The 25,699-nt window shown below is 39.0% G+C and overlaps 1 protein-coding gene and 1 non-coding gene across 4 annotated transcripts; one reads left to right on the top strand and one right to left on the bottom strand.

The window, feature by feature from the left end:
- The first annotated feature begins 8,132 nt into the window (after positions 1-8,132).
- Positions 8,133-8,204, top strand: Trnah-gug. Its single transcript has one exon. It is a non-coding gene; the product is annotated as a tRNA-His (tRNA).
- A 25-nt stretch (positions 8,205-8,229) lies between these two features.
- On the bottom strand, positions 8,230-17,031 carry LOC114878244 (E3 ubiquitin-protein ligase MARCHF2-like). 3 transcript variants are annotated; one of them, XR_003789718.2, is made up of 8 exons: positions 16,635-17,031; positions 16,224-16,535; positions 16,049-16,162; positions 14,707-14,878; positions 14,107-14,281; positions 13,850-14,040; positions 8,707-9,137; positions 8,230-8,616 (listed from the first exon to the last, which is right to left on the bottom strand). XR_003789718.2 is itself a non-coding variant. In XM_029191824.2 (7 exons), the coding sequence occupies exons 2-7, from the start codon at positions 16,264-16,266 to the stop codon at positions 9,095-9,097; spliced, it is 738 nt and encodes a 245-aa protein (XP_029047657.2). In that variant the 5' UTR covers positions 16,267-16,535; positions 16,635-17,031; the 3' UTR covers positions 8,230-9,094. The 3 variants fall into 3 exon arrangements, 2 of the variants coding, with proteins under 2 accessions (XP_029047657.2, XP_029047655.1); XM_029191824.2 differs by having other exon boundaries at positions 8,230-9,137; XM_029191822.2 differs by lacking the exons at positions 8,230-8,616; positions 8,707-9,137 and adding an exon at positions 13,252-13,795.
- Between the last annotated feature and the right edge of the window lie 8,668 nt (positions 17,032-25,699).

Genomic DNA, 25,699 nt, shown 5'->3' on the forward strand with positions numbered 1-25,699 from the left:
TAGGGGGTTAGGAGGCCGCATGCGGGTATGGTGGAAGTTAGTGGTGGACGACAATCGAATAAATTTGCACGAGTCTCGATCTTTCTTCGTCCTTTGCCACTCTCTTTCCTTCACACTCCTCAGAACAGTCACTCGGTAATAACTTGTACCCAGTTTAGCATTTAGGATTATAATAGGTCCTTTTTTACACTTCACAGAATTTTCGAAAGAAATTTCTTGCGCAATTCATCGACAGATTGCTCACTCGATCAGACGCTACGAGTTTGTCACGAATGGCTGGGGGGTACGATGAAAAAATACGATAGGGCTAATAAAGGCTTAGAAAGCGACGTTTGCCCTCGGGAACCGCGGCACGATTTACGATGTCTCGTGTATCATTATCGTATTCCACTCTGAGTACGATTGCATCGCGTAATAGAAGGTATCGTGCAATCGAACGATAATTCATAGTGATGGTAATGTACGTCACGCGGTATGAATACTATACTCGATTGATTATTTATCGATATAGCCGTAATATTTCTCGCGTGACAAAATTGCTAGAACAAGCTTTAATTTTTAAGTATTACGCGTTACACTCTAGCTCTTACGAATAACTTCGAATTTATAATGGCTGTGTTTCCGAATGGCTCCACCAAAATTGAGAACTCAGGTTCGGTATATAACCTAAATTGACTACAAGATTAAAGTTGGTTTCAGAGCTGGATGTCTTACCGTTTTCGAAATATCGTGGTAAGGTTATGTTACGTTCTGTGTATGCGCAGTATCGAATAGCGCATGCGCAGTATTGAATAGCGCATGCTCAGTATCGAATAGCGCATACGTAGTCCCAAAATTGTATACAAATTTCTTACCACGATATCTCAAAAACGGTAAGACATCCAGCTCTGAAACCAATTTTAATCGGTTTTTGGTAGTCAATTTAGATTATATACCGAACCTGAGTTCTCAATTTTGTTGGGGTCATTCGGAAACTTATTCTACATAATAAAATAAATAAGAATACTTTGGTTTCGAATTTGGAGATTCCAGTAACAAAGAAATTGAAATAGAGGCGATTCAGCGTCGCGACGCCTCGCCTGCTGACACTGTGTTTACATCGTGGCACGAGCGAAACAGCGACCACGTGTACCTCGCTGACACGCAAACATAAACGAGCTAAAAAAGCTTCTGCTAGCACGTGGCCGTGATTGACCCCTTATCACGCGATTGAAAAAATGTCTTCTGCTTCACGCTTGGTAAAAAAATGAATAACATAACCAGACCTCGTGTACCTGTTTTGTGTAAGATCGTCGTTTATTTTCGAGGAAAATTGCGTTGTCCAATGACACGAGAAGCGTAAGTTGGTGCACATGCTGTTATCATATTTTGTAGCTCGCGCCAGATGCCAGACCCTTGCGGCTGGTTACTTCTCCTCTCATATTCCTGCGCGTGGATATTTTCGGAAGTTGTCGAAAAAAAAAGGGTTGAGAAAGAAGGGGAACAGTCTAGTTTGTACACGGGGTTGCTTCGAGGAACACACCCCTTTTTCCCAAGAGAAAAGAAAATAATCCTTCGAAGCATTATACGGAGCAGATTGAATTAATTTAATCGTCCGTATCTGGATCTCGATCTTCCAAAGATGGTGGTGCGATAATAATTCGTCGATCGATCGAGTCCATGCAAGGATTATATTTATGAATATTCCTGCAACGATATTTCAGTATTCGCTTCTTTCTCAACAGTTAAAGATTCACACTCATTAACGCGAATCGTTTTAATCCATAAAACCAAGAGGGTATCATAATTGGTTGGTGGAGGATCGCAGAGAATTTAATCCATCGACCGGTCCGTTTGTCTTCTGATTTATCGGAACGTTTACGGTAATGTCCCGAGGGACTTTGCTCGAGTATCATCATCGAAACGATTCTCTGTCTCGTTACAACTTCGTATTTATTCGATCCTTCGATTCCATGCTCGTTACTCTGTTTCGGACGTTCCTTTGGTAATTTCTAAGTGACACTCGTAATAATAATCGTATTAACCGTGGACAGGGGTGAATTTAATTTTGCAGTCGGAAAATTGACCACGGCCAAAGGGAGACGCGGCATACCGACTAATTTCACCTTTTAACATGTTAATATCTCAATTTCTCAAGCTTTATTACAACGATATTTTAACACCTTAATACGCCGAGCATTAAGCGTCTTACCGATCGTGTGTATCAGGTTTTGGTTTTCGATTTCATGCGTAACGCAACGGGATTATAAAGTATGATATTTCAGTGCCTTAATATCCTGCTTAGCTTTAAACGCTATACAGCGTTACGAGAGGTTTTAATGGTTCGATAGGTTCGCTATTAAAATTGATATTAAAATTCCTGTGTATCGGTCGCTTTGGGTATTAAACTTTAATAATTCAATATCACATGTCCCCTAGTATCTCGATAAACATCCGACCCAGAACGTGTTCCAGTTTCGCGATGTATCAGCATCTTAATCCGCTCAGCTACAATATGTAGTAACATATCAATATCGGAAGATTGACTTCAATAAATTAGATATGTATTTACGTCTAGATGTCTCCTGCTAGTAACCAGCTCCTGGTATCGGTACCATTAATATTTCAACCTTTCAGTCTTCGATAGATAAATACCCATGGTGTACCAACATTGCACATAATCTAGTACCGGAACGATGGGATCTTGTTAAATCGATGTCTCAAGGGTGTGCGACTTCAGTGGTGCAATATTTCTTGGTACAGGGTAGTGAAAAATTAACGGTTATGGTTTATAATTGTACCTGAAATTTTACATTGTTGCACTATTGTTCTAATCATCGATAGGAGAGACCGTAATCGAAAGTAACGTTAGAAATAAATCAAAAACTATTGGGAGCATTATCGCAGATTTTGAACATATAATGCAAAATTATAATTGAAATTCGTATATCCGTGTTTTTTATCCGACTTAAAGGAGGAGGATATTCAATTCGATGTGTATATTTTTTTTTTTTTCAAGAATATAGATACGAAATTAATATATATATTTAACAAAATGACTTTTCGACACCTTAAAATTACTTTTCTTTAGTGACTTCAAATTGTGATACAAATATTCCTTGTGCAAGTAGGTGCTTTTTCTTTCTTTTAATCTTTAATTTGATTCTTCTGAATGTAATACTGGTCGTTAGCTGACACATTTAAGCGGATTGTTAGTGAAAATTTATAATCCAAATTCAAAAGCATGGTCAGGGACGATTGTAACATTAGCAGCCAGGGTCGGTTTTAACTTTACAATCCACCCCCGCTGATACAACGTCTAGTCATAGAAGTATACTTTATAAAGCGTGAAGAAAAACAAAGAAACAAAAAAAAAAACAAAAAACCATATAATCTGAATTTGAAAGAAAAAAAAATCGTAAAAACAAGAGCAAGAACGAGAATGAGAAATGTAATGACAAAGAAGATAATGAGTATTATTATCTTGTATACTTTGATGCGTATGTACTTCAGTAAGGCAAAGGAAAAATGAGTGCAGTGCATGGAACGTCACGATTGGACGCACAAAGAATGCACTAAATAATATGATTTATACGTCCGTGATAACTGTAAAACCGTGTAATCTATACTCAAGTAAAGCTATTGTAATTTTTTTTTAAATTTCATTTATATTTAGTTTTTTTTGTATAAACACAATTATTTTATTTCGCTGTAAGTTGTCGAGGAGGTAAATGAAAAATCGTTTTTTCATTGACGACGTGTATTCAGCAACGATATTGTGCAGATTACGTCTCTTGTTCCATTCCCGCTTTTATGTTTTCACACGCACGCACATTCACGCGTATCCCCAGAATGGTTTTGGGGGGTTGCAACGCGACAAAATTACCATCCGATTTCTTCGAAAGGGTGGCATCACTTTTGATGCCGGCTCGTCGTCGACGAAGCAAGGCACGTAGCTAATCTTCGCCATTTCTTACATCTTCATGTTAGAAAATCCGGTGACGACGACCGAAGGCTAAACTACCCAACGCCTAATTTCACGGTCAAAAAGATGTTGGCCAAATTTACAGGACCTCCCCCAAATGGCATGCAAGGATTCCGGGTTTTTCAGAACAAGAAGACTTTTTCGAGCAAGGAAAGTCAATTCTGCTTGGCCTGCCATAATAGCCGCATCGCGAAATTTATTTAAATCCCGTTTTATTAAATCCGATCCCTTGACTCTTCTTACATTCATTTATTATTATAATTTAGTTTAATTAGTTATAATTTATTATAATAAATTAAATTTATTATAATTTAGTTTAATATATTGATTTAAAAAGAAAATGTATACCATCAACCGCCCAGTCGAACAGGACGGTGGTAACACTTTTTCTCGTCCCCATTTGTTTTTAATAACTTATTAGTTATTATTTGTTAAATATAAAGCGAAATTACTATAACTTAATAATGTCAAATAACTATGTAATATTGGTAAATGTCTACAATTAAGGCGCCAACGAGAAATCAATTGAAAAGAGATAAATTCTATGTATTTTTGCCCCCCGAATCCAAAGCTATTGACAAAATTTGGGGATCGCTTGTATTTACTAAGATATTGGGGTAAATATTGAGATAAAATCATTCTTTTCAAGGAGACTATTGATGACTGGTCAAGCTTTTGCCGTCAGGTAAGTTATATTTTTTCTGATAACCTAACCTAACCTATGAACCTTAAAAAATTCAAGCGACCCCCAAATTTTATCAACAGTTTTGGATTCGAGGGGTAAAAATACATAGAATTTTACCTCTTTTCAATTGATTTCTCGTTAGGGCCCTGATTGTAGACATTTACCGTAATATTTTAGTATAACCATTTTTCTTGTCAATGTAATAGTTTTTGCGTAATTATAGTCCAAAGTGAAATTGTTACTTTCGACTCCGGTCTTCCCTATTTTACCGTCGTTATCCAATAAAATTGAAAAAACATAACGCGTATTGCGATGATCGTTACGGCGGGTATATATCACCCTACAGTTACTGGATCAATTATTTTCTCATGATAACGAGACCGAGAATATCCAGCCTAAACGCGGCAGTAATATCGTCCATCATTTACCAACGCTACGGGGCTTAACAATCCTCGTTAAATCCGCAGAAAGGAGCAAAAGTCCCAAGATCGATATCGGGTCGACGTTAACGCGAACTAACGAGTGTCTATTTTGTTTTCCCTGTTTTTGCTGCTCGTGGTCTGGAAAACGCGGCGCGTTGAAAAACATAGCGATCGTGTTCCTTTCTCGTGTCGTTACATCGTTAACGAACAGACAGAGGATGTAGTTTCGCGGTTAAATACGAGCCGATTATGCGACCGACAAGACATTCATCGGACGGATAGGAAAAGGAGAAGAAACGTGGCAGCAAAAGGCTTCGTGTCACTTCCTTCTACTGTCTCGAGATTAGTGCCACTTATTTATTGTTCCCGGTATCCTACTTTTATCTCTTCTCGGTTGCAATGATCTTCTGACGAGATTCTTTATTTTTTTAATACATAACGCAGGTTTTTCTTGGATCGGATGAGATCTACTCGACGATTTACTTGTTTTTGCAGGTAGACTAATTGTAAGTCTCGCTTACTGTTTTGGTAGCTGAAGGTTCATTAAAATATGTATTATATTTAACTATTATCGATTACATGATATAAAAGTATCGCAAAGTTTTCGAATTCCTTATCAGTTTCACGACAGGTATAAATTGTTAATACAAAACATGATGTAAATATGCGCAATACGTACTTTGTTCTATTTATCATAAATTTGATCCTTGATATTTAAAAGTAATTCCTGGATGATAACATTGTACATGAAACACGATACAGAGTATGCAATTTATAAAGTAATACAATTTAACGTGTAGAAATCACTTGGTGTACGTAACTTGATCTATTTGCATAATTAAGCTGGTGGTTATGGCCAATAATAACATGGCGACGGCATGGTAATTACTGGCATTACTGATAATAATCGTTAATAGCAATAGTTAACGCGGTTAATAACAGTAATGAATAACAATATTTCACGGACCATAGAATGTATCGTGATAATAATCGTTAATCAATGGTATGGATATTTTTTAGATGTTTTATTTATCGAATGTACCGGGGAATGCCTTAATTAACGAACATCTAATAAATGTAGTATGCAACATCACCGAGCTATATCTTTGTACTCTTTATTAAAGCGCGATTAATTAACTCTCTCGCTGTGGTTTCCATGAAACTTGATAGATAATTTATTCACGATTTATTTCTATATTCATAGGAAAAATTTATTTCTTCATCTTAATTAAAACACATTTAATTAGGTAACACATTAAGAAATATTATAGTAAGTACAAATATTGTATTATCCAGTTTACATTATTAAGTTTAAGGGTTCTCAACTCTTAAAAAAAAAAAACAAAAATAGTTATCAAAGAGAATATTATAAATTTAAAAAATGACATTAGGTTCTGCTAAAAATTAATGAATTTTGATACCCGTTATATACACACTTCCGGGGTGTTTTCGTAGGATCAGCCTTTCCGTTACGACTCTTTTTATCTTTTCCGTCCACGTGACACCTCGAAGCGCAGAAACGTGACCGGGTTTCCGCATTAACATTTCGACAGGAAGACACGTTGATACCGCGGAAGGGTTGTTACCTTTTACCAATTAACAAGCTGAACATAGTGTATGTAATAGTTTCTTGTACACTTTCGTTCAAAAATTTCATCGTATTCGTTAAAACACAGTGTATAATTAAAATTAGAGAAAAATACCTATTTCCACACATGTTAAACGTTTACATGACAGCCACTTCGTTCAACATGAAAATTAAGATAATATAAAATCATATGATGTATCGTTATTTTATCTGCGGGTTTGGTGAGGTCATTTATCAGTGTCATTAATGTTTGCAATTACAGTAAGTTCTGACATGTTAATCTCTCATTATCGGAATTAATTTGGATAATTTATGATTGCAGTGTCATAAAAGAATACCGAGTTATCTTATTCCAAGTGGAATATTATTAGTATACTCGCGATCAAATCAGGAAAAATGAGATCCCGGCTACCAACCTTTTCCACCTTTCCCACCTGGGCCCCATATACGTATAAAACACACCTCTTAATTTTTAATCACATTTTCACTCGAGAAATTAAAGTGAAAATTTGCATTCATTTAATTAATTATATAAATGGAAGTGGATGTTTTATTGTGGGATTAAAAAAAATTAAACACTTTCATCTTCTATGATATATATATATATAATTATTATTTATTATATGTAAGAAAATACTTGGAGCTAAACACATATTAAACTCTTAAAATACAGTAAAACCTCGATAAGTCGTTACTCAAGGGTTTTTGATTTTTCACGACTTCAGTTTTCAATCTAACAATCTGAAAAAATTCTGTAATATGTGCCTCGCAAATAGAAATGTGTCTGATTTTTTTCAGAATTTTCGAATGTCATTAAATAGGAGCAATTGGCCAAAAACCTCATAATTACATTTTTACCCATAACTACCCTCCCAGATGAGATACGGGGTTGAAACTTGGCACAGACTAGTTTTTTTTTATCACCTATCGAATGGTTCATAGCAAGTCGAATTTGGTTTGGGGGCACTTTTGACCATCTTATCCGGCTATACCCTTTTAACGACTTAAGCGGAGTAAAAACCATATAAATTTTAAAATGACGAGGAAAAGAATATGACGATTTATCCGAGTGACGACTTATGGAGGTTTGACTGTAATTGAAACAAAAATATAAATTGCATCATTCATGAACACTAAAACGTAGAACCATAATTTCTAAGCCAAAGAACTAAAACGCAATAAGCTTTAGCTTCAACTGAAAAACATAACGTCTCTTTTTGATTTCACTCAGGTTCGCCAACCCTCCATCACCAAAAGCCGCCGATCTCAGTCATCCAATATATGAAAAAAAAATTTGCTACGCGACATCCCATCACGTTTGAAGTGTGCAGAGGTGATTGCATAACTGGCACAAAACTAGAGCTAACGCAATGGCTGGTTGAATAGAAAGGCTTTCACGGTCGATCGATCAAGTCGGCCGCTGTTAGTATCGATCATCGACGATCGTGGTCGATTCAATGAAATCCTCCAACAGCCGTGATCGTCTAGTGGTTAGGACCCTACGTTGTGGCCGTAGTAACCCAGGTTCGAATCCTGGTCACGGCAATGTGCCAATAAACGCATTGTCACGGCAGAGGTTTTCATTATTTATTTTTTTCACAAAGTTTTGATAACAAATATTCCAAGGTGATATTTGAACATCGTTGCAAAATATCTAAAAACATTCTATTCGTCAGAAGAACGAATTGTGCGGAATTGTGCGCAAGAAATTTCCTGTTGAATCAACAGGAAGTCCTTGGATGGATTTTTATTTGCCGCTTGTACAAGCATCGCGGGCCGGTGAACTGCATCGTGACAGGTTCGTTGGAACATGTAGCACGTTGCGGTAGGTCCTTGTCACGGGAGCGATAAATCTCCCATGGATTCACCAATATTTGCGCCGAAGACAAGATGTTGTCTTTCTCTCGTTCACGTTTCCTAGAAGTTCTAGCAAAAGTTCCTCCTCGACGCGTTCGTTCTCCGAGAAGAAACAAATTGACTGTTACACGTTGTGCGTAGATAGCCAGAGGCAATAAATTCATTAAGTATCCTCGATAATACCACCAACCGGTAGAATTTCATGTATTTTTGTCGTGAACATGCACGTTGGTTCCGTGGACCGTGTCCCATGACGTAACCCTTGCAATGTGGAGTAATGTGTATGACGAAGAAAACGCTGCACTTGAATTTTTTTTTTTTAAACAAACCATCTTATAGAAGTGGATTACAATTATCAGGTCGTAAAGATTTTTAAACGGTATAAATTCGGAAGAAAGAAAGCTGACCTCGAACTCGTTGAAAAATTCTAAATATACTTGGCTGTCGATTGGTCTCTTCGTTCGGCGAGGCTCGCATACAATATGAACGTTAAATCGTGTTCCTTGGCACAGTTCCATCGTTTTCGTTCCCGTGGCCGACATACGTTATCATCTCGTGGAATTCGATTTTCAATCTTATCACGTGCACACTATGCAATACACATCCTTCCCTCCCTTGCACCTTTATTGATAACAGGGTGTAAATCATTAGCCAATATTGCAATTGTTGGATAACATGTAAGAAGAACGAAAAAAAAAAATTAATGGTCCCCGAATTAGCAATATTTTTAGCAGTACTAAATATTTCTTCGAAAAACACGAACATAATAAAATCACGATTACAACGAATGAGTTACAAGATCACTCGTTAATTTCACCAGGAGAGTGCTTGTAAAACGTCTCGTCTCACGAAAGAGATCGAGGGTGGCGGTGAAAAAAGGTATAGGATGATCCTAAATGAATGGCGACGTTGCTGAAAAATTATCACCAGCATTAATTATTTATACTGTATCGTTTTAATTATTAATAACCGCGATAAATAAGTATCACGATGCAATTATAAGAGGTCGAGATCGCCGAAAAGGAGAAGGGTGCGAGGGGGTGTGTTGAGAAAATAAAAAGGAACGAAAGGGGGCTAAAGAAAGTGATTCGAAAGGAGAAGGCGTTTCGATTTATTGGCTCGCGTGTTGGAAACTGGTGGTGCTTGTTAAACCGCTTTTACAGGCGGCCAGATACCTTTATCATCGACTATAAATTTCGGCAGCGCCCCGATAGAAAGGATCCACGTTCGTAATTGGCAATAATTCAGCTGGCAGCTCGCGGGAAACGAGTATGTCGATTCTCGATGCTTGCTTCAGGATCGCGTTCGACCAAACTGATAGCCGGATCAACGATTCTTCGTGCTGTATATACAAATTGAGACGTTTGTACTCGGTTGCTCGTTTGGAAATCGTGCAAATTCGAATCGCACCTTTTCTACACTGTTATTCAGAAGTTTCTAATTAAGAATTAATCGATGGTAAGTCAGGAAGGTTAGGTTTGGGTTTAGGTTTAGGTTAGGTTTAATCTAACATTTAGGTTACTTTAACTTCCTGGTAGAAAACATAAAACATGGCTATTATGAAATTAGGTATTGGGGGATGCAGATAAGGTAGAGATTCTTAGGTAAAGTATTAGATTCTTTTAGGTATTTTTAATCATTAAATAGCCAGCCATGAATCGCGAAACTGGAAAGAAATTATCGTCTGCACATCTCTAATCTGGTTCGACAAGGCTCTTAACGAGGGTTAAAAATACGAGGCCGACAGGGCGAAACCCATGGATTAGAAAACCGGATTATTTATGCAGAAATTTCACGCGTTCCTGCCCCCGATTCGCTCCTAATCCTCCAAGGATACGTATCCAGTTGTAAACTTTCTTCAAGGTGTCGTCTTTCAACGCCCACCAATCTTCCTTTTTATCGTTGCCAACTCTTTGCCAAATTCGATGAATTTATTCGTACAAATCCTATAATTTGAGAACGTACACTTAACACGTGACGGGCTAAAAATTCGTGTACCTCTGTTTTCGATCCTCTTTTTACCCTTTCAAGTTCACCCTGTCAGAGGGAAGGGTTCGCAGTTGCCTGTCGTTCTTCCCGTTTTTTCTCGATCGTCTAGGAGGCTAGAACGCGTCACGTGCCGTTGTAGAATCTGGAAGAACCGGATGCAATCCGCGGTGATGGCGCGTAAAAGATTCATTTCTTCCTCGAGTCGAATCCACGTGGAAGAATCTCGGCGCAGACCTTCTATTTTCAACCGAACCCTTGGATCGTCGGGATGACAGCGACCCTTGTATTTGCTCTTTTTTACCCCGTCCTTTCGAACCCTTCGCTAGCATTTTTTTGGCGGACGTCGAGGCAATATCAATTTGTATAATGGCAATCGTTTGGGGTTGCAAGGCGTGCCTTGAAAGATAATAAAAAATATTCTACATATATCCATGAAATTGTTAGATCCGCAGATAATTGTCACTTAACTCGAGATCAAGTCAATTTATATAATTCCCGGAATGTACCCCAGGTCGTTGAGTTTCGCGTGATACGTAAAGATAAGGATAGTCCTCGTTATTTGGTACGTTGTTTCATTTCCTGGATAGAAATCGCCTGGAGTTATGCAAAGTGGCTGTTGGCTCTTGTACCGTGTTCTTCGAGAAAAGTAAATAACGCGTATGGGGTCGAATTAAAAAGAAACTAGGATGCAGAATACACGCAACCTTTAATGATTCGAAGAATCGAACAAAGTTGCAGAAATGGTACACTTGAACCATAAGTGCGCTTGTCTTAATCTGCGAGAATCTGCAATAAACGTTTAATCGACTTCTAACGATACATGATGGCTTTTGCATTAAGCAAATGAGTCGGGGATAAAGCAACGATCGTGCATATACAGGGTGTCCCGGCTTAAGTGTTATAATTCCGTTATTTCGTAACTATTAATGATACAAAAAATTGTTGATATGGAAATTGCATGGAAAAAGGAGGCCTATGTTTTGGCAGAAGTGAAAAATCTTTTGCATTAATAGTTTAAGAGATATGATGGTCAAGTTTCGTTTTTCAAATGGAACTATATATTTTTTTTTACTTCATGTGATAGTGCTTCTCAAGACGAATTCATTAAGCTTTAATGTATACACTGGATTTTAATTAATTTTCAAGATATAACGTTTACAAATTTACATCCTGGTTTGAATGGCAAGTCGTGGCCAAAAGCGGCCCTATTATTGCGGTAAGTGCCATAGCGACTATTCTTTGGATCTGCCGTTCCTAGTGTAGACCTCCGCTGTGGCACTTGCCACAACAATATCACCGCCTCAAATCGAGACGTATCTACTGAAAATTTGTAAACGTTATATCTTGAAAACTATTTAATTAAAATCGTCCCATTTAAAAAACAAAACTTGACCATCATATCTCTTAAACTAATAATGCAAAAGATTTTTCACTTCCGCCAAAACATAGGCCCCTTTTTGCCATACAATTCCCATATCAACAATTTTTTGTATCATTAATAGTTACGGAATAAGGGAATTATAACATTTAAGCCGGGACACCCTGTATGTATAGATAACGATATGCGGACTTTCTGAGTGCAGAGGAAGTACAGTAATTAGTTGATTACTCGTTCTAACAAGGTCTGAAATGAAAACCTGAGAAGTGGCAAATAGTTTTAGTTAATAATAAAAAATATAGAAGATTACGCGGTCGTTTCGAACATTTGCAATTTAGTTTATATTTAATAGAGTAACTCGGTCGCTGTTCTTCAATAGCCATTTATTCTACTATTGCAGTCAAGAACTTAAAAATTCGATAAAGCGAAGGCATGTATGGAGGTGGGTGTACGTCGCGGGATAATAAGTGTCGGCGGCATACAGAAACTGTTAACCGCAGAAGACGCGTCCCCTTGCAATTACGAGAAACCTGATTAAAACGCTGCCGAGCAACTGCCGTTAATTTCACGTGGAACAAGTAGAAAATTGAGTTTCCTCCTGCGGCTAGAAAGGATGTGCATCGAGTGAAAAATCAACGAACGATCGACGATGCGGCGGAGGAGATACATAACGCGACCGCAGCGAAATTTCCTCAACATAGTTCGTTCATCTCCGTTCTGCTTTTTATTTTTTAAACAATTATTCTTCTACGTCCACGAAAGAATCGGTTGAATATTTTAGAATGTGATTAAGTGAACTGATATAATGAATTTAATTGAAGGAGAGAACGTATGGGATAGTTTTATGAAATCTCTTTCTGCTTTTTATTTTTTAAACAATTATTCTCCTACGTCCACGAAAGAATCGGTTGAATATTTTAGAATGTGATTAAGTGAACTGATATAATGAATTTAATTGAAGGAGAGAATGTATGGGATAGTTTTATGAAATTTTGTATGGAACTGCTTGGTTGTTTATTGAAATTGCAATTAGTACAGGGAGATTCTCGTAATAACTCGTAATCAATCGAGAGTGAAATCGAACAGGATACATCTCGGGAGCTGGTTTACCCAGTCACAACTCGTTTCTCTTCCTTCCGTTCTATATAAACTCCCCTTTTCTTAATTCAATAAATCATAGAACGTTTCAACCATCAATTTATTAAAAGTTGTCAGACCGTAATCGATAAAATACATTGTACAAATTATTAGTGTAAACTTATTCGTATATAATCGTTTTACTTATTAAATTGATTAAATTATTCAGAACATAGAACAAAGAATAATGGATATTGAAATTTCAACGAATAATTGCTTTGCCTTTGAAAGAAATAAATGTAGATAGAATTGAATTTAACCGTCCGGTAAATTAGATGCAATTATCTGAAATTTAACGATGAATTTAACCATGTTCTCGTTTACATTCAATATCAGGTTTAGCAGTAATATAAGCACCAATATCGTGACAATCATGGAAGGAAATTAGAAGGGGTGTACTTCGCGAAACAGAGAACCGGAAACTACGTGGAAGCTCGCGTTCTCTTCTATGCAATTAATTATCCTTGATGGTCGTTAATTAGCTTCGATTAAAACCGCCTTTTAATTAAATGCAATTACTAGCGATTAAATCTTGCGTGGCGTGTGTACGATGCGACGCGACGGAGGGAATCTTTTCTATCCCGATCGACCGATCGCGTCCCGGGTATCCGTCGATTCATCGTTCATGCTTCTCCAATGATCGAATTGTTCGATCGGCCGATCGGAGGATGCTTGTTCTCGTCTCAAAGTCGATTCCGCGAGAATCGCGTCGTCGGGAACCAAACGAATCACAAAATTGCTTCTCCAATAACGACGCCATCGACGACCGTGCAATCTAACGATATCGATGTAAAAATTCGAACTTTCAAATTTTATTTAATTAACATACCTGCCCAAAGTTATTATCCAGCCCCAATAGGCGACCAAAGTTAGGGAACAGGTTGGAAGCATAGCGACGATCATCCATGGTACATTGTGCAATCTGTTTTTTATCAACATTCTTAGAGCCAGTGCGCAAATATAGCAAGAAAACAGAGCCAACGGTGTAGTGACAATTAGATAAAGCACATCCAAGAACATCTGAAAAACGAGCGACGGTTCTAAATAAAATCACCATCTTTAGATTCCAGAATGGTTTGGTGTTACCTGTCGGGTCACTATCACGGTATTGAACCATATCGCGATACTCCTAAAGATATTGTAACGCGGCACCCTTTTAGTAGCGTATTTGTAACCACAAAGCTCGCACCTCGTGTGACCCGATTCCGTCAACCATCTCTCGAGACACTCCGCGTGTACCAGGGCCACTGTTCCGCGACACCTGTTCGATCGTCGCCGGATTAAGGTCAAGAATGGAACGGTATTCCGAACAATTTGTCTCTATAGAATCTAATAGAATCTAATTGAATTACTGTGTCGAGTTTGAAACCCCTATTACCAACTTGTGATTCGTGTAATAGTTACAAGCCGTGATTCTTTCGTGCCAAGTTAATTGAAAAGATCGTCAACGTAATCGACTCGTGCCACATTCTCCCCCAATTCGAAAATACTTCTAATCGAGTACAATAAAACAGAAGCCAGTTCGAAAGGAGTGTAGCACTCTCCTGTTACAAGAGTTGTGTTTGACAGTAGGCTAATCTAGATGTAACCTAGATTCGAGTCGAATCAAATGCAACTACCGTGGGCACAACCGCGTTATCTGATCCGGTGAAATTGATAAATTGCGCTAAGTATTGATAAACTCACTTGCAAGCTGAGATCAAAGGACCGAGATACGAGTAGGAGGATATTGTCGATGTCTCGCTGTCAACCTGTCCCACAGTTCTGCTCTGTCTCGTACGAGTCCCTCGATCCTCCTCGTTCCGCGGATAACCGCCCATGTGACATATTCGACAGATATCGCCTGAGATACGAGATTCTAAAATACAAATATAAATAATTTTAAATACCGAATATACTAATTCGAATCCCAGCGGCCGAGATGTTATCACGTTGGCGGATGACTATAGCGTCACTTTCAGTAGCGAAAGGATTAAAAAGGCAAACTGAGAACTCGAAAGTTCCAATGGTCAAATTATTACTCCTCGAATTCCGATATGGGCGTAAAACGCCTGGTGGGTGTAGTCGCTAACCCACTCAGGTTAGTTTTTTCGGCCCAAAATCAAAATTCCTTACTCCGACGAAGAGTCCCATGAGTGGACAGGTTGTTGTCTAAACCTGCTCTGCCGTTCTCAGTTTAGCTTATACTGGCTGTGTTCAAGGGCGCAATTGCGCTAAAAACATTAATCCCCAGTAGCCACCACCCCCAAATAGCGCCGGGTATGGATAAACTGTCTGCTCATGGACTTGCTAAAAAGTTAACCTGAGTGGGTTAACGACTCCACCCATCAGGCGCCTTACGCCCGTCCCTATGAGTGGACAACTTATCCATCCCCGGCGCCACTTGGAGGGTGGTGGCTGTTGAGGGATGGATATTTATATAGCGCTATCGCGCCCTTTACCACCGCCATAGCGATGTGCGGCCCGACTCGGGTTCCCGACTAGTCGGGTCGGTTCGAAAACGTGCAGTCGGGTGGCCCGACTATTTCGGGTTCGGTCGGGTACAGTCGGGCAAAGTCGGTCGAGTTTCATGTCAATTCTCATGTACTTGTTAATACTTGCAATAACCATGTGCAAAATCGGTTTTATATATGGAATTTTGGAGTAAGATAATTTTTATTATGTGGGAAAATAATACTTGTAACGAATTGCAAGTATTAACAAGTATATGAGAGTCGGATCGCGTGCCGTGGCCCGCGGGAGATCGTCCGAATCTGCCCGACCGTACCCGACCGAACCCGGAATAGTCGGACTACCCGACTGCACGCTTGTATCTGACGTCCGCCCGAGCCCGTAATATCGGGTACCCGCACATCCTTACACCACCGGTATAAGGTTAAGCTTCGGAACGGCAGAGCGGATCGTAAACCCCACAAGACTCATTGAAACAATCACCTTAGAATTCCGATCATTAAAATGTTAATGATGGATGACCTACAGTCATCTGTAGTACCGTAAGGGTTAAAAGTCTGGCAATAAACATAGGTACCATTATTGTTGTCCTTCGAATCGTCCTTCGTTCTGTAACACTGTTTCGGATCGGTGGTTATCTCTCGAAGAATATCACGTCTTTCCACCAGGACGTGCTTATCTTCGGGCTGATCTAAAATGGGAAAAATTAAAGGGTGAACCATGACACGAACATCGTTCGGCCGTTTTCTAACCTGTACCGTTCGCGATATCGTCATCGAGCTGATCGGTGGACATCAAAATGGCGATGGTAACATCGTGTATCCACGTATCCTAACGTAGCGAATTTTTCGGATGTTCTTATTTGTCGCGATGGTGAGGATCTTTATTTTTGACGATACATGGGCACCGATTCCTGCGGGAAGCAGGAAAGCTCTCCGCAGCCTCTGACAATTGAACAACGACTAAAGTCTCGTTCACACTGACAAAAACTTGTCAATCCAGCGATAGACCTTTTTTCGTCCTCGCATAAAACTTGAGGTGTACTTTCAAGAAATTTCATATTCCTGTGAAAATTAATCCTTGTTTATATGAAAATTTCTTATTAAAATATTCTTATATTCATATTCTGTATATGGACTTTTTATCGCTATACAAACTCTTACGCTAGAATCCGATAGTTTGCGTAGAAATGGAAAATTTCATGGTACAACATCAAAAACGCGATACGATCATTTATTAAATGGCCCAATTCGTTGCGGTTCACCTGCGGTTACCGAGTAAAATTATGTATGTATATACCAGCAATAATGTGTCTTCGCCATCTCGACACGCTCATTTGCATGAAACTCATGGGCATAAATTTTCAATATTATATATTTTACAATTTGACTATTAAATGCTTATGGGTTCGTTAAATAGCAGTGTGACATGGTTGGTTGACAGGAGATTATACCGCGTTTATGGCTCGAAATAAAATTCAATCCGATGTTGCAATCTTGGCACAAGCTTTTCCACGGAAGTGGGCAAACTTCTCATCATATTTAACACGTATCAATTCGACACGATCCCCCGATAATCGCCGCTCGAACGCACGTACACGCCTACAATAGCGCGCGCGTTCGAGCGTAATCTGGTCACACGAGTTTAACATCCGTATAGAGACTTGCAAGCTTGTCACGTAACGTTTCCATGCTATGCAATATAAACGTGTATCGGCTTTCATCCACGTAGCAAGCGTGTACATGTTGCAGTTAAATGTTGTAACACAGCCTCGTCCTGCAATTTCAGCACGTTTGCAGTCAAACCTGCACCTATCGTCAAACGACGACACGCCCATTACGGTTAATCAGCTATAATACGTATAATAATCGATGATTGCTCCGGTAAGATTTTTTATAGCTGCCATCAATTTCAAACGATTAACAAATTTGTTGTAAATTTGAAATTTGTCACGTTCAATCCCTTGGATTCAGGTATTTTTTAATTAACTTTCATCTGAATGGAAAGTTAAATTCGTAAGTAATTTTATGCTCGATGCTTAAAAGTGTGCATTCTTCAATTGCCACGTTTGCACGAAAGATGTAATCAGCGTATCCTTAAATTAACTAAATAAGTGGTATTCATAATTCATGGGATGGTTTCGCTTAATTCACTTAATGAAGAGCCCCTTATTAAGAGGAGCGGTGCCAAGTGAGCAAAATTTAGCAGAGGGACGAAGATGATCCAGGAAGAAGATCTGTTTCTGCACGAAGGGCTCCGTAGCTCTAATTAGGCGCGTGCTCCGGCGAATTTTCAACAGGAAGTGGCAACGCGTGGACACGATAAATCACCAGGACTAGGGCGATTACAGCGATTTCCTGAAAATCTTACGTGTGTACCTTGATGAACGAGACACGCAAGAACGAACGAGATTCGAGCTTAATATTTCCGCAGTCTAGACACTGGGTATTTGGGAAACGGTTTCCGGTCCTGAAAATTAACTTAGCACGTGATTATTATTAGATTGTTGGTTGCCGACTTCCGGTCACCTCATTCTAGATTTTATCAAATTCTTCTACTAAAAGTACTTACTTCTTTTCCTCTTTTTATCATTTTCAAAAACTACTTGATGACATAAAAGTGTTTCGAAATAGTATCTGTAGTATACCAGATTAAAGTTTAAATTTTATCAAAAATGACTGTAGAAATGCCCCATAATGCAATAGTAATTTTCGTGAAATTTCAATGAAAAAGAAAATTTAGAAGATGAGGAAACATCCTTCAAGAGAAATCCAATCAGAATTTCCGCGTTGAACTATCAACGAAGAGTATGGAGCTGGAAGCATCCTCTCGAGAGCAGGTGCCAACTTGGCGTTTATTTCTTTATCGTTTTTCCTTCCTCACTCTATCCCGTGGTTATCTTACTCGTGTCCAGAGCGAAACGTCAAGATGCATTTCCACGTCTTGATATTTCTGCCAGGTGGCGAGTTAGACGGCTTTCTGCTCGTTTTCTGCTCGACGTTTTTGGTTCAAGATTAATCAAAACCGTCTGGAAATAGTTTCAGACCGCTGGCCATCATGCTTTCCCAGGGATGGAAAGGGGCGTTGGTGGACAACGCAATTCGGTGGCACAACATGCGATGTTAATTTTCTTCGTCTTCTTCCTTTTACCAGGGAACACACTTTACCAATGAATGCACTTAAAATCGCTGTTACGACTATTCTGGATTAAATTTTCGTTTCTTTCATTTTCAATGTTCAACCTTACTTTCTGTATAAAGTAGCATTCTATAGTGTATAATATAATACGCAACATAGTATTCTGTTATCAATATTAATAATTCGAGGGCCATTATCACTTATTCGAGATTTTAATATTCACTGTTTGTTTAAAGTGAAATTGTATATTCTGAAAATTTTTTTTAATTTCTGAAATATTTTAAATCTTCTAGTGTTAGAAGCAGTTCTAACAGAAACTTAAGCTTTATCGCAGAACGAAAGTGACCGAAGTAAATGAAACTCGGGGATGGACCAAGGCTGGGTCATGTTCAAGCTGAATGAACCTGGAGGTCCATTCATAATCGATCTACTTACCTACGTGATTTTATTTGGCTAACAGTGCCAAAAACCATTCATTGAGCACTGATCCTCCAGTGTGAATAACCTTTTATACAGTTGGACCCATCACAAATCTTACATGCGTTGTCGTCTCTATCTTCAAATTACTATTCCCTTCAATTTAACCTTTCCACTCGATAAAATATGTCTTCAACATAATATAAATATTTAAATTTGTTATTCTTTCTTTCTCAATTATTCCTGACGCCAATCATCAGCGATGTCCTATGTTAACCCTTTCGGTCACGACTTATTTTTTTCTTGAAAAAAAAGTCGAGGCTCTGCACAGCAGTTCTTTGAATGAAATGATGATTTTTCAGTTGTATAAAATATCTCGAAGGAGGTCCCCGGGTTGGAGGGGGGAGGATAACATTATGATTAGGTGGACATAAGTTAAAAATTCAAAATGTTAAACAAGATTTTCTGCATAATCTTGTTGGTTTTCACCTTCAAAAACGCACTTTTCTACCCAAAACTACAATTCTGCTTGTATCCTCAGAAAACTAAGTGGACAGGGTTCACGCCAAAGATGGGTGACCGTATGCTGTTGGCAACCGAAAAAGAAAAAAGTAATGCAAAATAATTAACAAAATGTTCGTTGGGCAAAATAGGGGCTAAAGAGCCCCTACAAAGCGCAATTCTGGAGAGAAATACTCCGGATAAACCGGTTCACAGTTTAGTGTTTTTTGTGATCATACGATTTAAAAAGAGAGGTCGACACCGGTGTCAAATAGAATCTATGGTTGTGGCCATATGAGGACAATGTTTAAAAACGGTAAAATTTACCGAATTTAGATAATAATATATGTCAACCATGTGTATAGTATGTCCTCATATAAAGATGCCATGACCGAAAGGGTTAAAACCATCATTGACCATCGAGAGTTCCATTTTACCAATAAAATTCTATTCCAAGGAAGAAGCAACCGGAAAGAGCGTATCAACGTCAAAATCGTTGGCGAAACGCAAGAAACAAGAAGCGAAGCAGCTCGACAGGTCCAGTTATCGGTGCATTACGATTCCAAACGACATCCAGCGCTAAATTTAGCGATGGAATTCGCGCGAGCGAATGCCAGTCTGAAATCGAACGCTCTTCGATGTTCCGTCGCGAATTCCTTCGCGACAAAATAGCAGCGCGAACCGACGGACAAACACAGCGTGGAATTTGTTTAACGTGAAAATTCGATGTACGGAATCGAATGGGAAGGAAGGGGCTGTTGAACGCAACCCTCTAAAGATAGCGTGGAGCTCGGTTCAGCGCGGGCCATTTTCCTTTCTCGTTTTCTCGTTTTCTTGTTCTTTCGTGGATCGCAATTTATAGAAGCACTCGGCACCTGTCACCTTCCCTGTGGCCAACATGCATTTCTCCACAGCAACAGGAATAGCTGGCAAACAGGGGACAAGTAAAAAGAAAATGGTCACAGTGGTGCTTTCACCCTTCTGTTTTCGTGATTATCGTTAATGGACCCGCTGGTCCATTTGCGGAATGACAAAAGGAAACTTCATTTCATGACATAAAAGTGTCCCAAAATAGCACTTGTGGCATATCAATTTGTAGCTCAAAGTTTGATAAAAATCACTGTATAAATGATTAATACGAAATTGGATAAAAAATAAGTCTAACCAACTGACTGCTTAGCGAATATGCAATTACCAATTACTCGAAGAATGCAGAGAAAAGGCGGCAAACGCGATGTCCGGTGGAAGAAATAACCTGGCGCAATAAAAATTTGTTGAATAAAACACGAAACATCGTGTTGCGGATCCGTGTAGCTTGTTAACGAGCTCGATACTCACGGTATCGTCTTCATGACCGGACAATTCATATGATAATATCGTCGACACGCGTTTTTTGATACAACGTAGACTCGTCTCGAGATTTTCACCGCGTAAAAACTGGTTCTGAACGAAGCGAAATACTCGGATCAAATTATTGACAGAGATAGTTTAAAGGATTTCCTTGAGAGATAAAGGATTTACTTGAAAATCCGTACCGCATATTTTACGTTGAAATTTTCATTTCTCTACATCAACAACTTCTGTTTCACGATAAATAATCAAATCTAATCAAACCTTATTTGCATAAAATTCCACAGTCTATTTTCTGAAATAGTGCACGATATTAAATATCGATGTTACTCGTAATTAACACTTCCTATCAAGATACAAGTACATACAGAACCGTACATATGTATCGATAAATCGGACACACTGAAGCGATTAATCATAATTAATTAAAGAACATGGTTGCACGGTTTGTAGATTGTTATTAATGAAGCATCTAATGAATGCAAGAAAGCAGGGATCATTATATCGGTTTAATACAAGTTGGTCTCTTCGAGACAGGATTAATCCAATTACCATGGTGCAGTCCTGAGAAAGGATCTACAGGATCGAGATCGATCGTTGGCGGACGCCTTCAAGGACAACCTTGAGTAGAAACTAACACTTGCTTCACGTGTTAACAAACCATAACCAATTAAAAGGAGATTTCGAAGTATTTTTTGCTCCTGCTCGTTGGCTATCGATCATGCTCGAGATCCATCCTGATCCTCGTAGATCATTCGAAACGAGAATCATGTTAAAACAACGAACAGACAGACAGTTTCGTCGTTAACTCTGGAACCGCCTCGTTTTGTTCTCGTTTGGAAGATAATTTCAAACGAGTATATTAGCGAAATTTTAATTGTTTGATAACGATCAAGAAATGGAAGCGTTTCAGGTAAAAATGGAGTGAAGATCGCGAGCTGGTACGAATCTTCTCCACCCCGTTCACCGAAAGAACAACATCGAGAGGCAACGAGCGAGCCCAGATGGGTGTCGCTTTACGAGCGACCGTTTTTTTGCCGTCTGTGTTTGCGTTTGTCGTGTAAACGACACGAGTGCCATGTCCAACGACACGCGGGTGGCATTTATCGCCCCGAATAATGCAAACTAGCCTTGCCCGAACCCGAACCGCTCGCTAGTTTCTTCGGAGGGCGATCGTCGTTGAATGGTTCCATCTTTAGATACTCCACCGGACATATTTGTCTCGTATCGCGCGAATAGAAAAAGCTGCCTCATCGAGCGTGTTAATCGATGCACGGGACATTACCGGATCAATATTCCAAGGAAATAGTGGCTGGCTACTGTGTAATAAGCAATTGAATCACGTAAGACAAGCGCCGTCGCTAATGCTTAAAGACGTCGGCTCACGTGGCCAACCACTTCCTGTTAATGTTCCGTCCGCTGCACCGTGTACTAACAACAGCCTCTGTGTCTTCGCTTTGTTACCACTCGGATATTACAACGCGAAACGCGGTCATCGCGATATCCTCGAGTTCGCTGCCATGCCGTCTACAGGCTGATCCATAAACCCTGGAAAAATGCAGAAGCGGATGAGAAGCGGACGGAATGCTATTGGGAAACTTGCAAAGCGTATTACAGTTAAATGGAAGGGAAGCGGACTATGAATGGACAGCGAGCGGATCGAGTCACCTTGTTCTGTCTCCTAAGAACACCAACGATAAAACCCAACGATCTCATAACTTCTCCCGGTCTCTCAAAGTTTCCGGTTCCAACACAAACGAAGACACCCCGTGTTCGGGATCGTCGTTCCAGAAACAGTCATCGCTTGTTCCTTTCTTCCCCTCTGAACAAATGTATTAGATTCCACGAAGAGAAAAAAGGATTGCAATCGCAATGGAACGAGGCTCGATGTGCGATCGAGGGGCAAAAACCGTTTCGAGGATCGATGCTTTTCTACCGATCGCTCGATTCCGCGTCGAACATTTTTCTACGCGTTTCCTGTGATTTATCTAACTGCCTGTCGCTGGACACGATTTCAGAAGACGGGGATAGAAATAATGGACGCGCGAGAAAGAATCGTTTTGGTCATCTTTCCTTTCAGGAAGATCGCAGTTTGCGCTTCTTGCTGTTGCCACAGAGATTCGTTCCGCTCTGTACGAACGATTTGTTAACGGTTCCGTTGATCGAAGGGAAGTTATCTAGCGTAAATTCAGCAAAAACCAAGCGGATTCTAAGGTGCATTGAAAACAAACCACCGTAAGACGCAAGATAGCCTCGATTTTCCGTGCTTTCGACTACGTAACAGTCGACGATACGCGCGACAAACACGACTGAATCCTATTTTTGCGGATGCACTAGACAGTTGGACGTCTCCTCCGGTGATGCTATTTGCGTATCATCGACGGACCAACTATAACACCGGTGCACCGCTGTTTTCGTTCCCGGTTCTGTTGTTTTTCGACCGGTGACGTGCCCGTCCGTAGATCGAAAGATTAGTGAGAAAAAAAGATACGATATTATACGTGACACGAAAGATAAGTTTCCGAATGGCCTCACTAAAATTGAGAACTCAGATTCGGTATATAACCTAAATTGGCTACCAGAAACCGATTAAAACTGGTTTCAGAGCTGGATGTCTTACCGTTTTTGAGATATCGTTGTACAATTTTGGGACTACGTATGCGCTATTCAATACTGCGGATTCACAGAATCTAACCTAACCTTACCTAACCTTACCACGATATCTCGAAAACGGTAAGACACTCAGTTCTGAAACCAACTTTAATCGGTTTCTTGTAGTCAATTTAGGTTATATACCGAACCTGAGTTCTCAATTTTAGTGGGGCCATTCGGAAACACAGCCAACACGAATTTCTTTTCTGACAGAAAGCCGAGAAACAGTTGAAGATAAATAAAAGACCAGCTATTGGTGATTACCAAAAAAACTAAAGCTAGAATTTGTCCCAATTTCATGGGACACCTTGTATATTTGAACGATTCCTTTGGAAGGCTTTTTCCAAGAGCGAAAGCCAGTACCTACACCTCGTGGAAAGATGGTCAGCCGACAATAATAGTTGGTGTAACCAGCAGCGTACGATAATACATCGGCGAGGCCTTAGGAGAGTTGATGGAATCCAAGCATGGCGGAACGAGCGTAGTTGTAGGGCCAGTGAACCGCGGAATTTATAGTCTAGGATGGTCCGTCGAGCGGGGTTCGCGGTCGAACCACGATGTCCGAGTTGCCTCGTAACGTTCACCGCCATCTGAAATAGACGACACTAAGCGACTCTAAATGCAACGCTTGCGAGCTGCGTGTGTCATCGTCTGGCCACGCTGTTACGCTTTCTCTCCTGCAACAACTGTTGCACACCCTAACGAACCTTGCCGGAATATAATAAGAAGCCGGACCATCCACCGCAGACGCTTGATTCCTGGCCAAATTTATCTTTTCCTTCTTTCCAGACGTTCCAATGCTTTCTCTTTGCTCTTTGTATGTACTTTGCGCTCTGTTCTGCGGGCTTTAGCCTTCCCCCAGTTATGCGAAGGGATTTGAAATCGTACAGTATTTTAAGAAAATCTCAGGTGTCTGCTAAGAAAATAACAACCACCATCCATAGTAGTATCGATATGCGAGTCAAAAGATTTCGAAATCTCAATATCTGAGGCAATACTTTAAGGCTTTCCACTGAAGGGGGATCGTAATTGTGCATCATTCGCCCCTTACATACAAATAACAAGTTCAATTTTCGGCTATGGAGATCATTTTTGATGAAAAATATGAGAAAATTCTGAGAAATTAAAGATCTAGGTAAAAAAATGATGCAGACGATTACATTTAGTGGTGAAAATGATCCATTGTATGGTGGAGAGCGGGGACAAAAGTAACAATTTGACTTTAAATTATGATTACGCAGAAATTATTACACTTAAACGAAAACATTACATAGTTATTTGACGTTATTAAGTTACAGCAATTTCGCTTTATAACAAGTAATATTCAAATTATTAATAAAAAATGGAGACCGGAGAAAGTGTTACAATCATCCCTAACGGATGGTCGGTTGTAACACTGCATGAAATCGTAACTAATACAAATCTGTCTTTAAAAGATTAAAATATTTATTAATATAAAGGATAATAATAAATGGAAAAAGGTAAAATTTGTAGTGAATTATTGGGTATCGCAATTGTAGAAAATAAAAAGGTACGTTTTGGCTTCATATGCCCAATCTTTATATTCGCTATATTGAACCTATTTTTCATTTTGTTTGTTCGTATTGTAGGATTTTATATAAACAAATCGTTACAATTGTTCTCGAGCATACGTTTGGATTTACATTACAAATTTTCACTAAAGAGACGCTTAAAAGTGTTAACTATCACTATTACACTCAGAAGAGTCAAATGAAAGATTAAAAGAAAGGATAAGCACTTACTTGGGTAAAGAATATTTATATTACAATTTTAAAACACAAAGAAAAAATTACTGTAGGATATCTAAACGTCATATATATAAATTGATATCATTTTAATTGGGAAATTTAAATAATGCAGGAATTTAATTTTATTTATAACTTAAATGTTGAATTACTAAATAAAGAATAAACACGTTGTCCACAACATATTTTTTAATAATAATATTATCTTCAATGTAGTATTAATTTCAAACATAGTTTATGTAAGTTAATATGTAAAATACTGAAGTTACATATGTGATTGTATACAAAAAAAAGAGAAAAAATTAAATCAACAGCATTATTCTATGAAAAATTTATAATAATTTAGGGTAGATTAAAGTTTTTATTTCAGATTCCGTTAACAGTTCTTTTTTAACCTCAATTGC

Source organism: Osmia bicornis, chromosome 9 (genome assembly GCF_907164935.1).
Source record: "Osmia bicornis bicornis chromosome 9, iOsmBic2.1, whole genome shotgun sequence".
Classification (NCBI taxonomy): domain Eukaryota; kingdom Metazoa; phylum Arthropoda; class Insecta; order Hymenoptera; family Megachilidae; genus Osmia; species Osmia bicornis.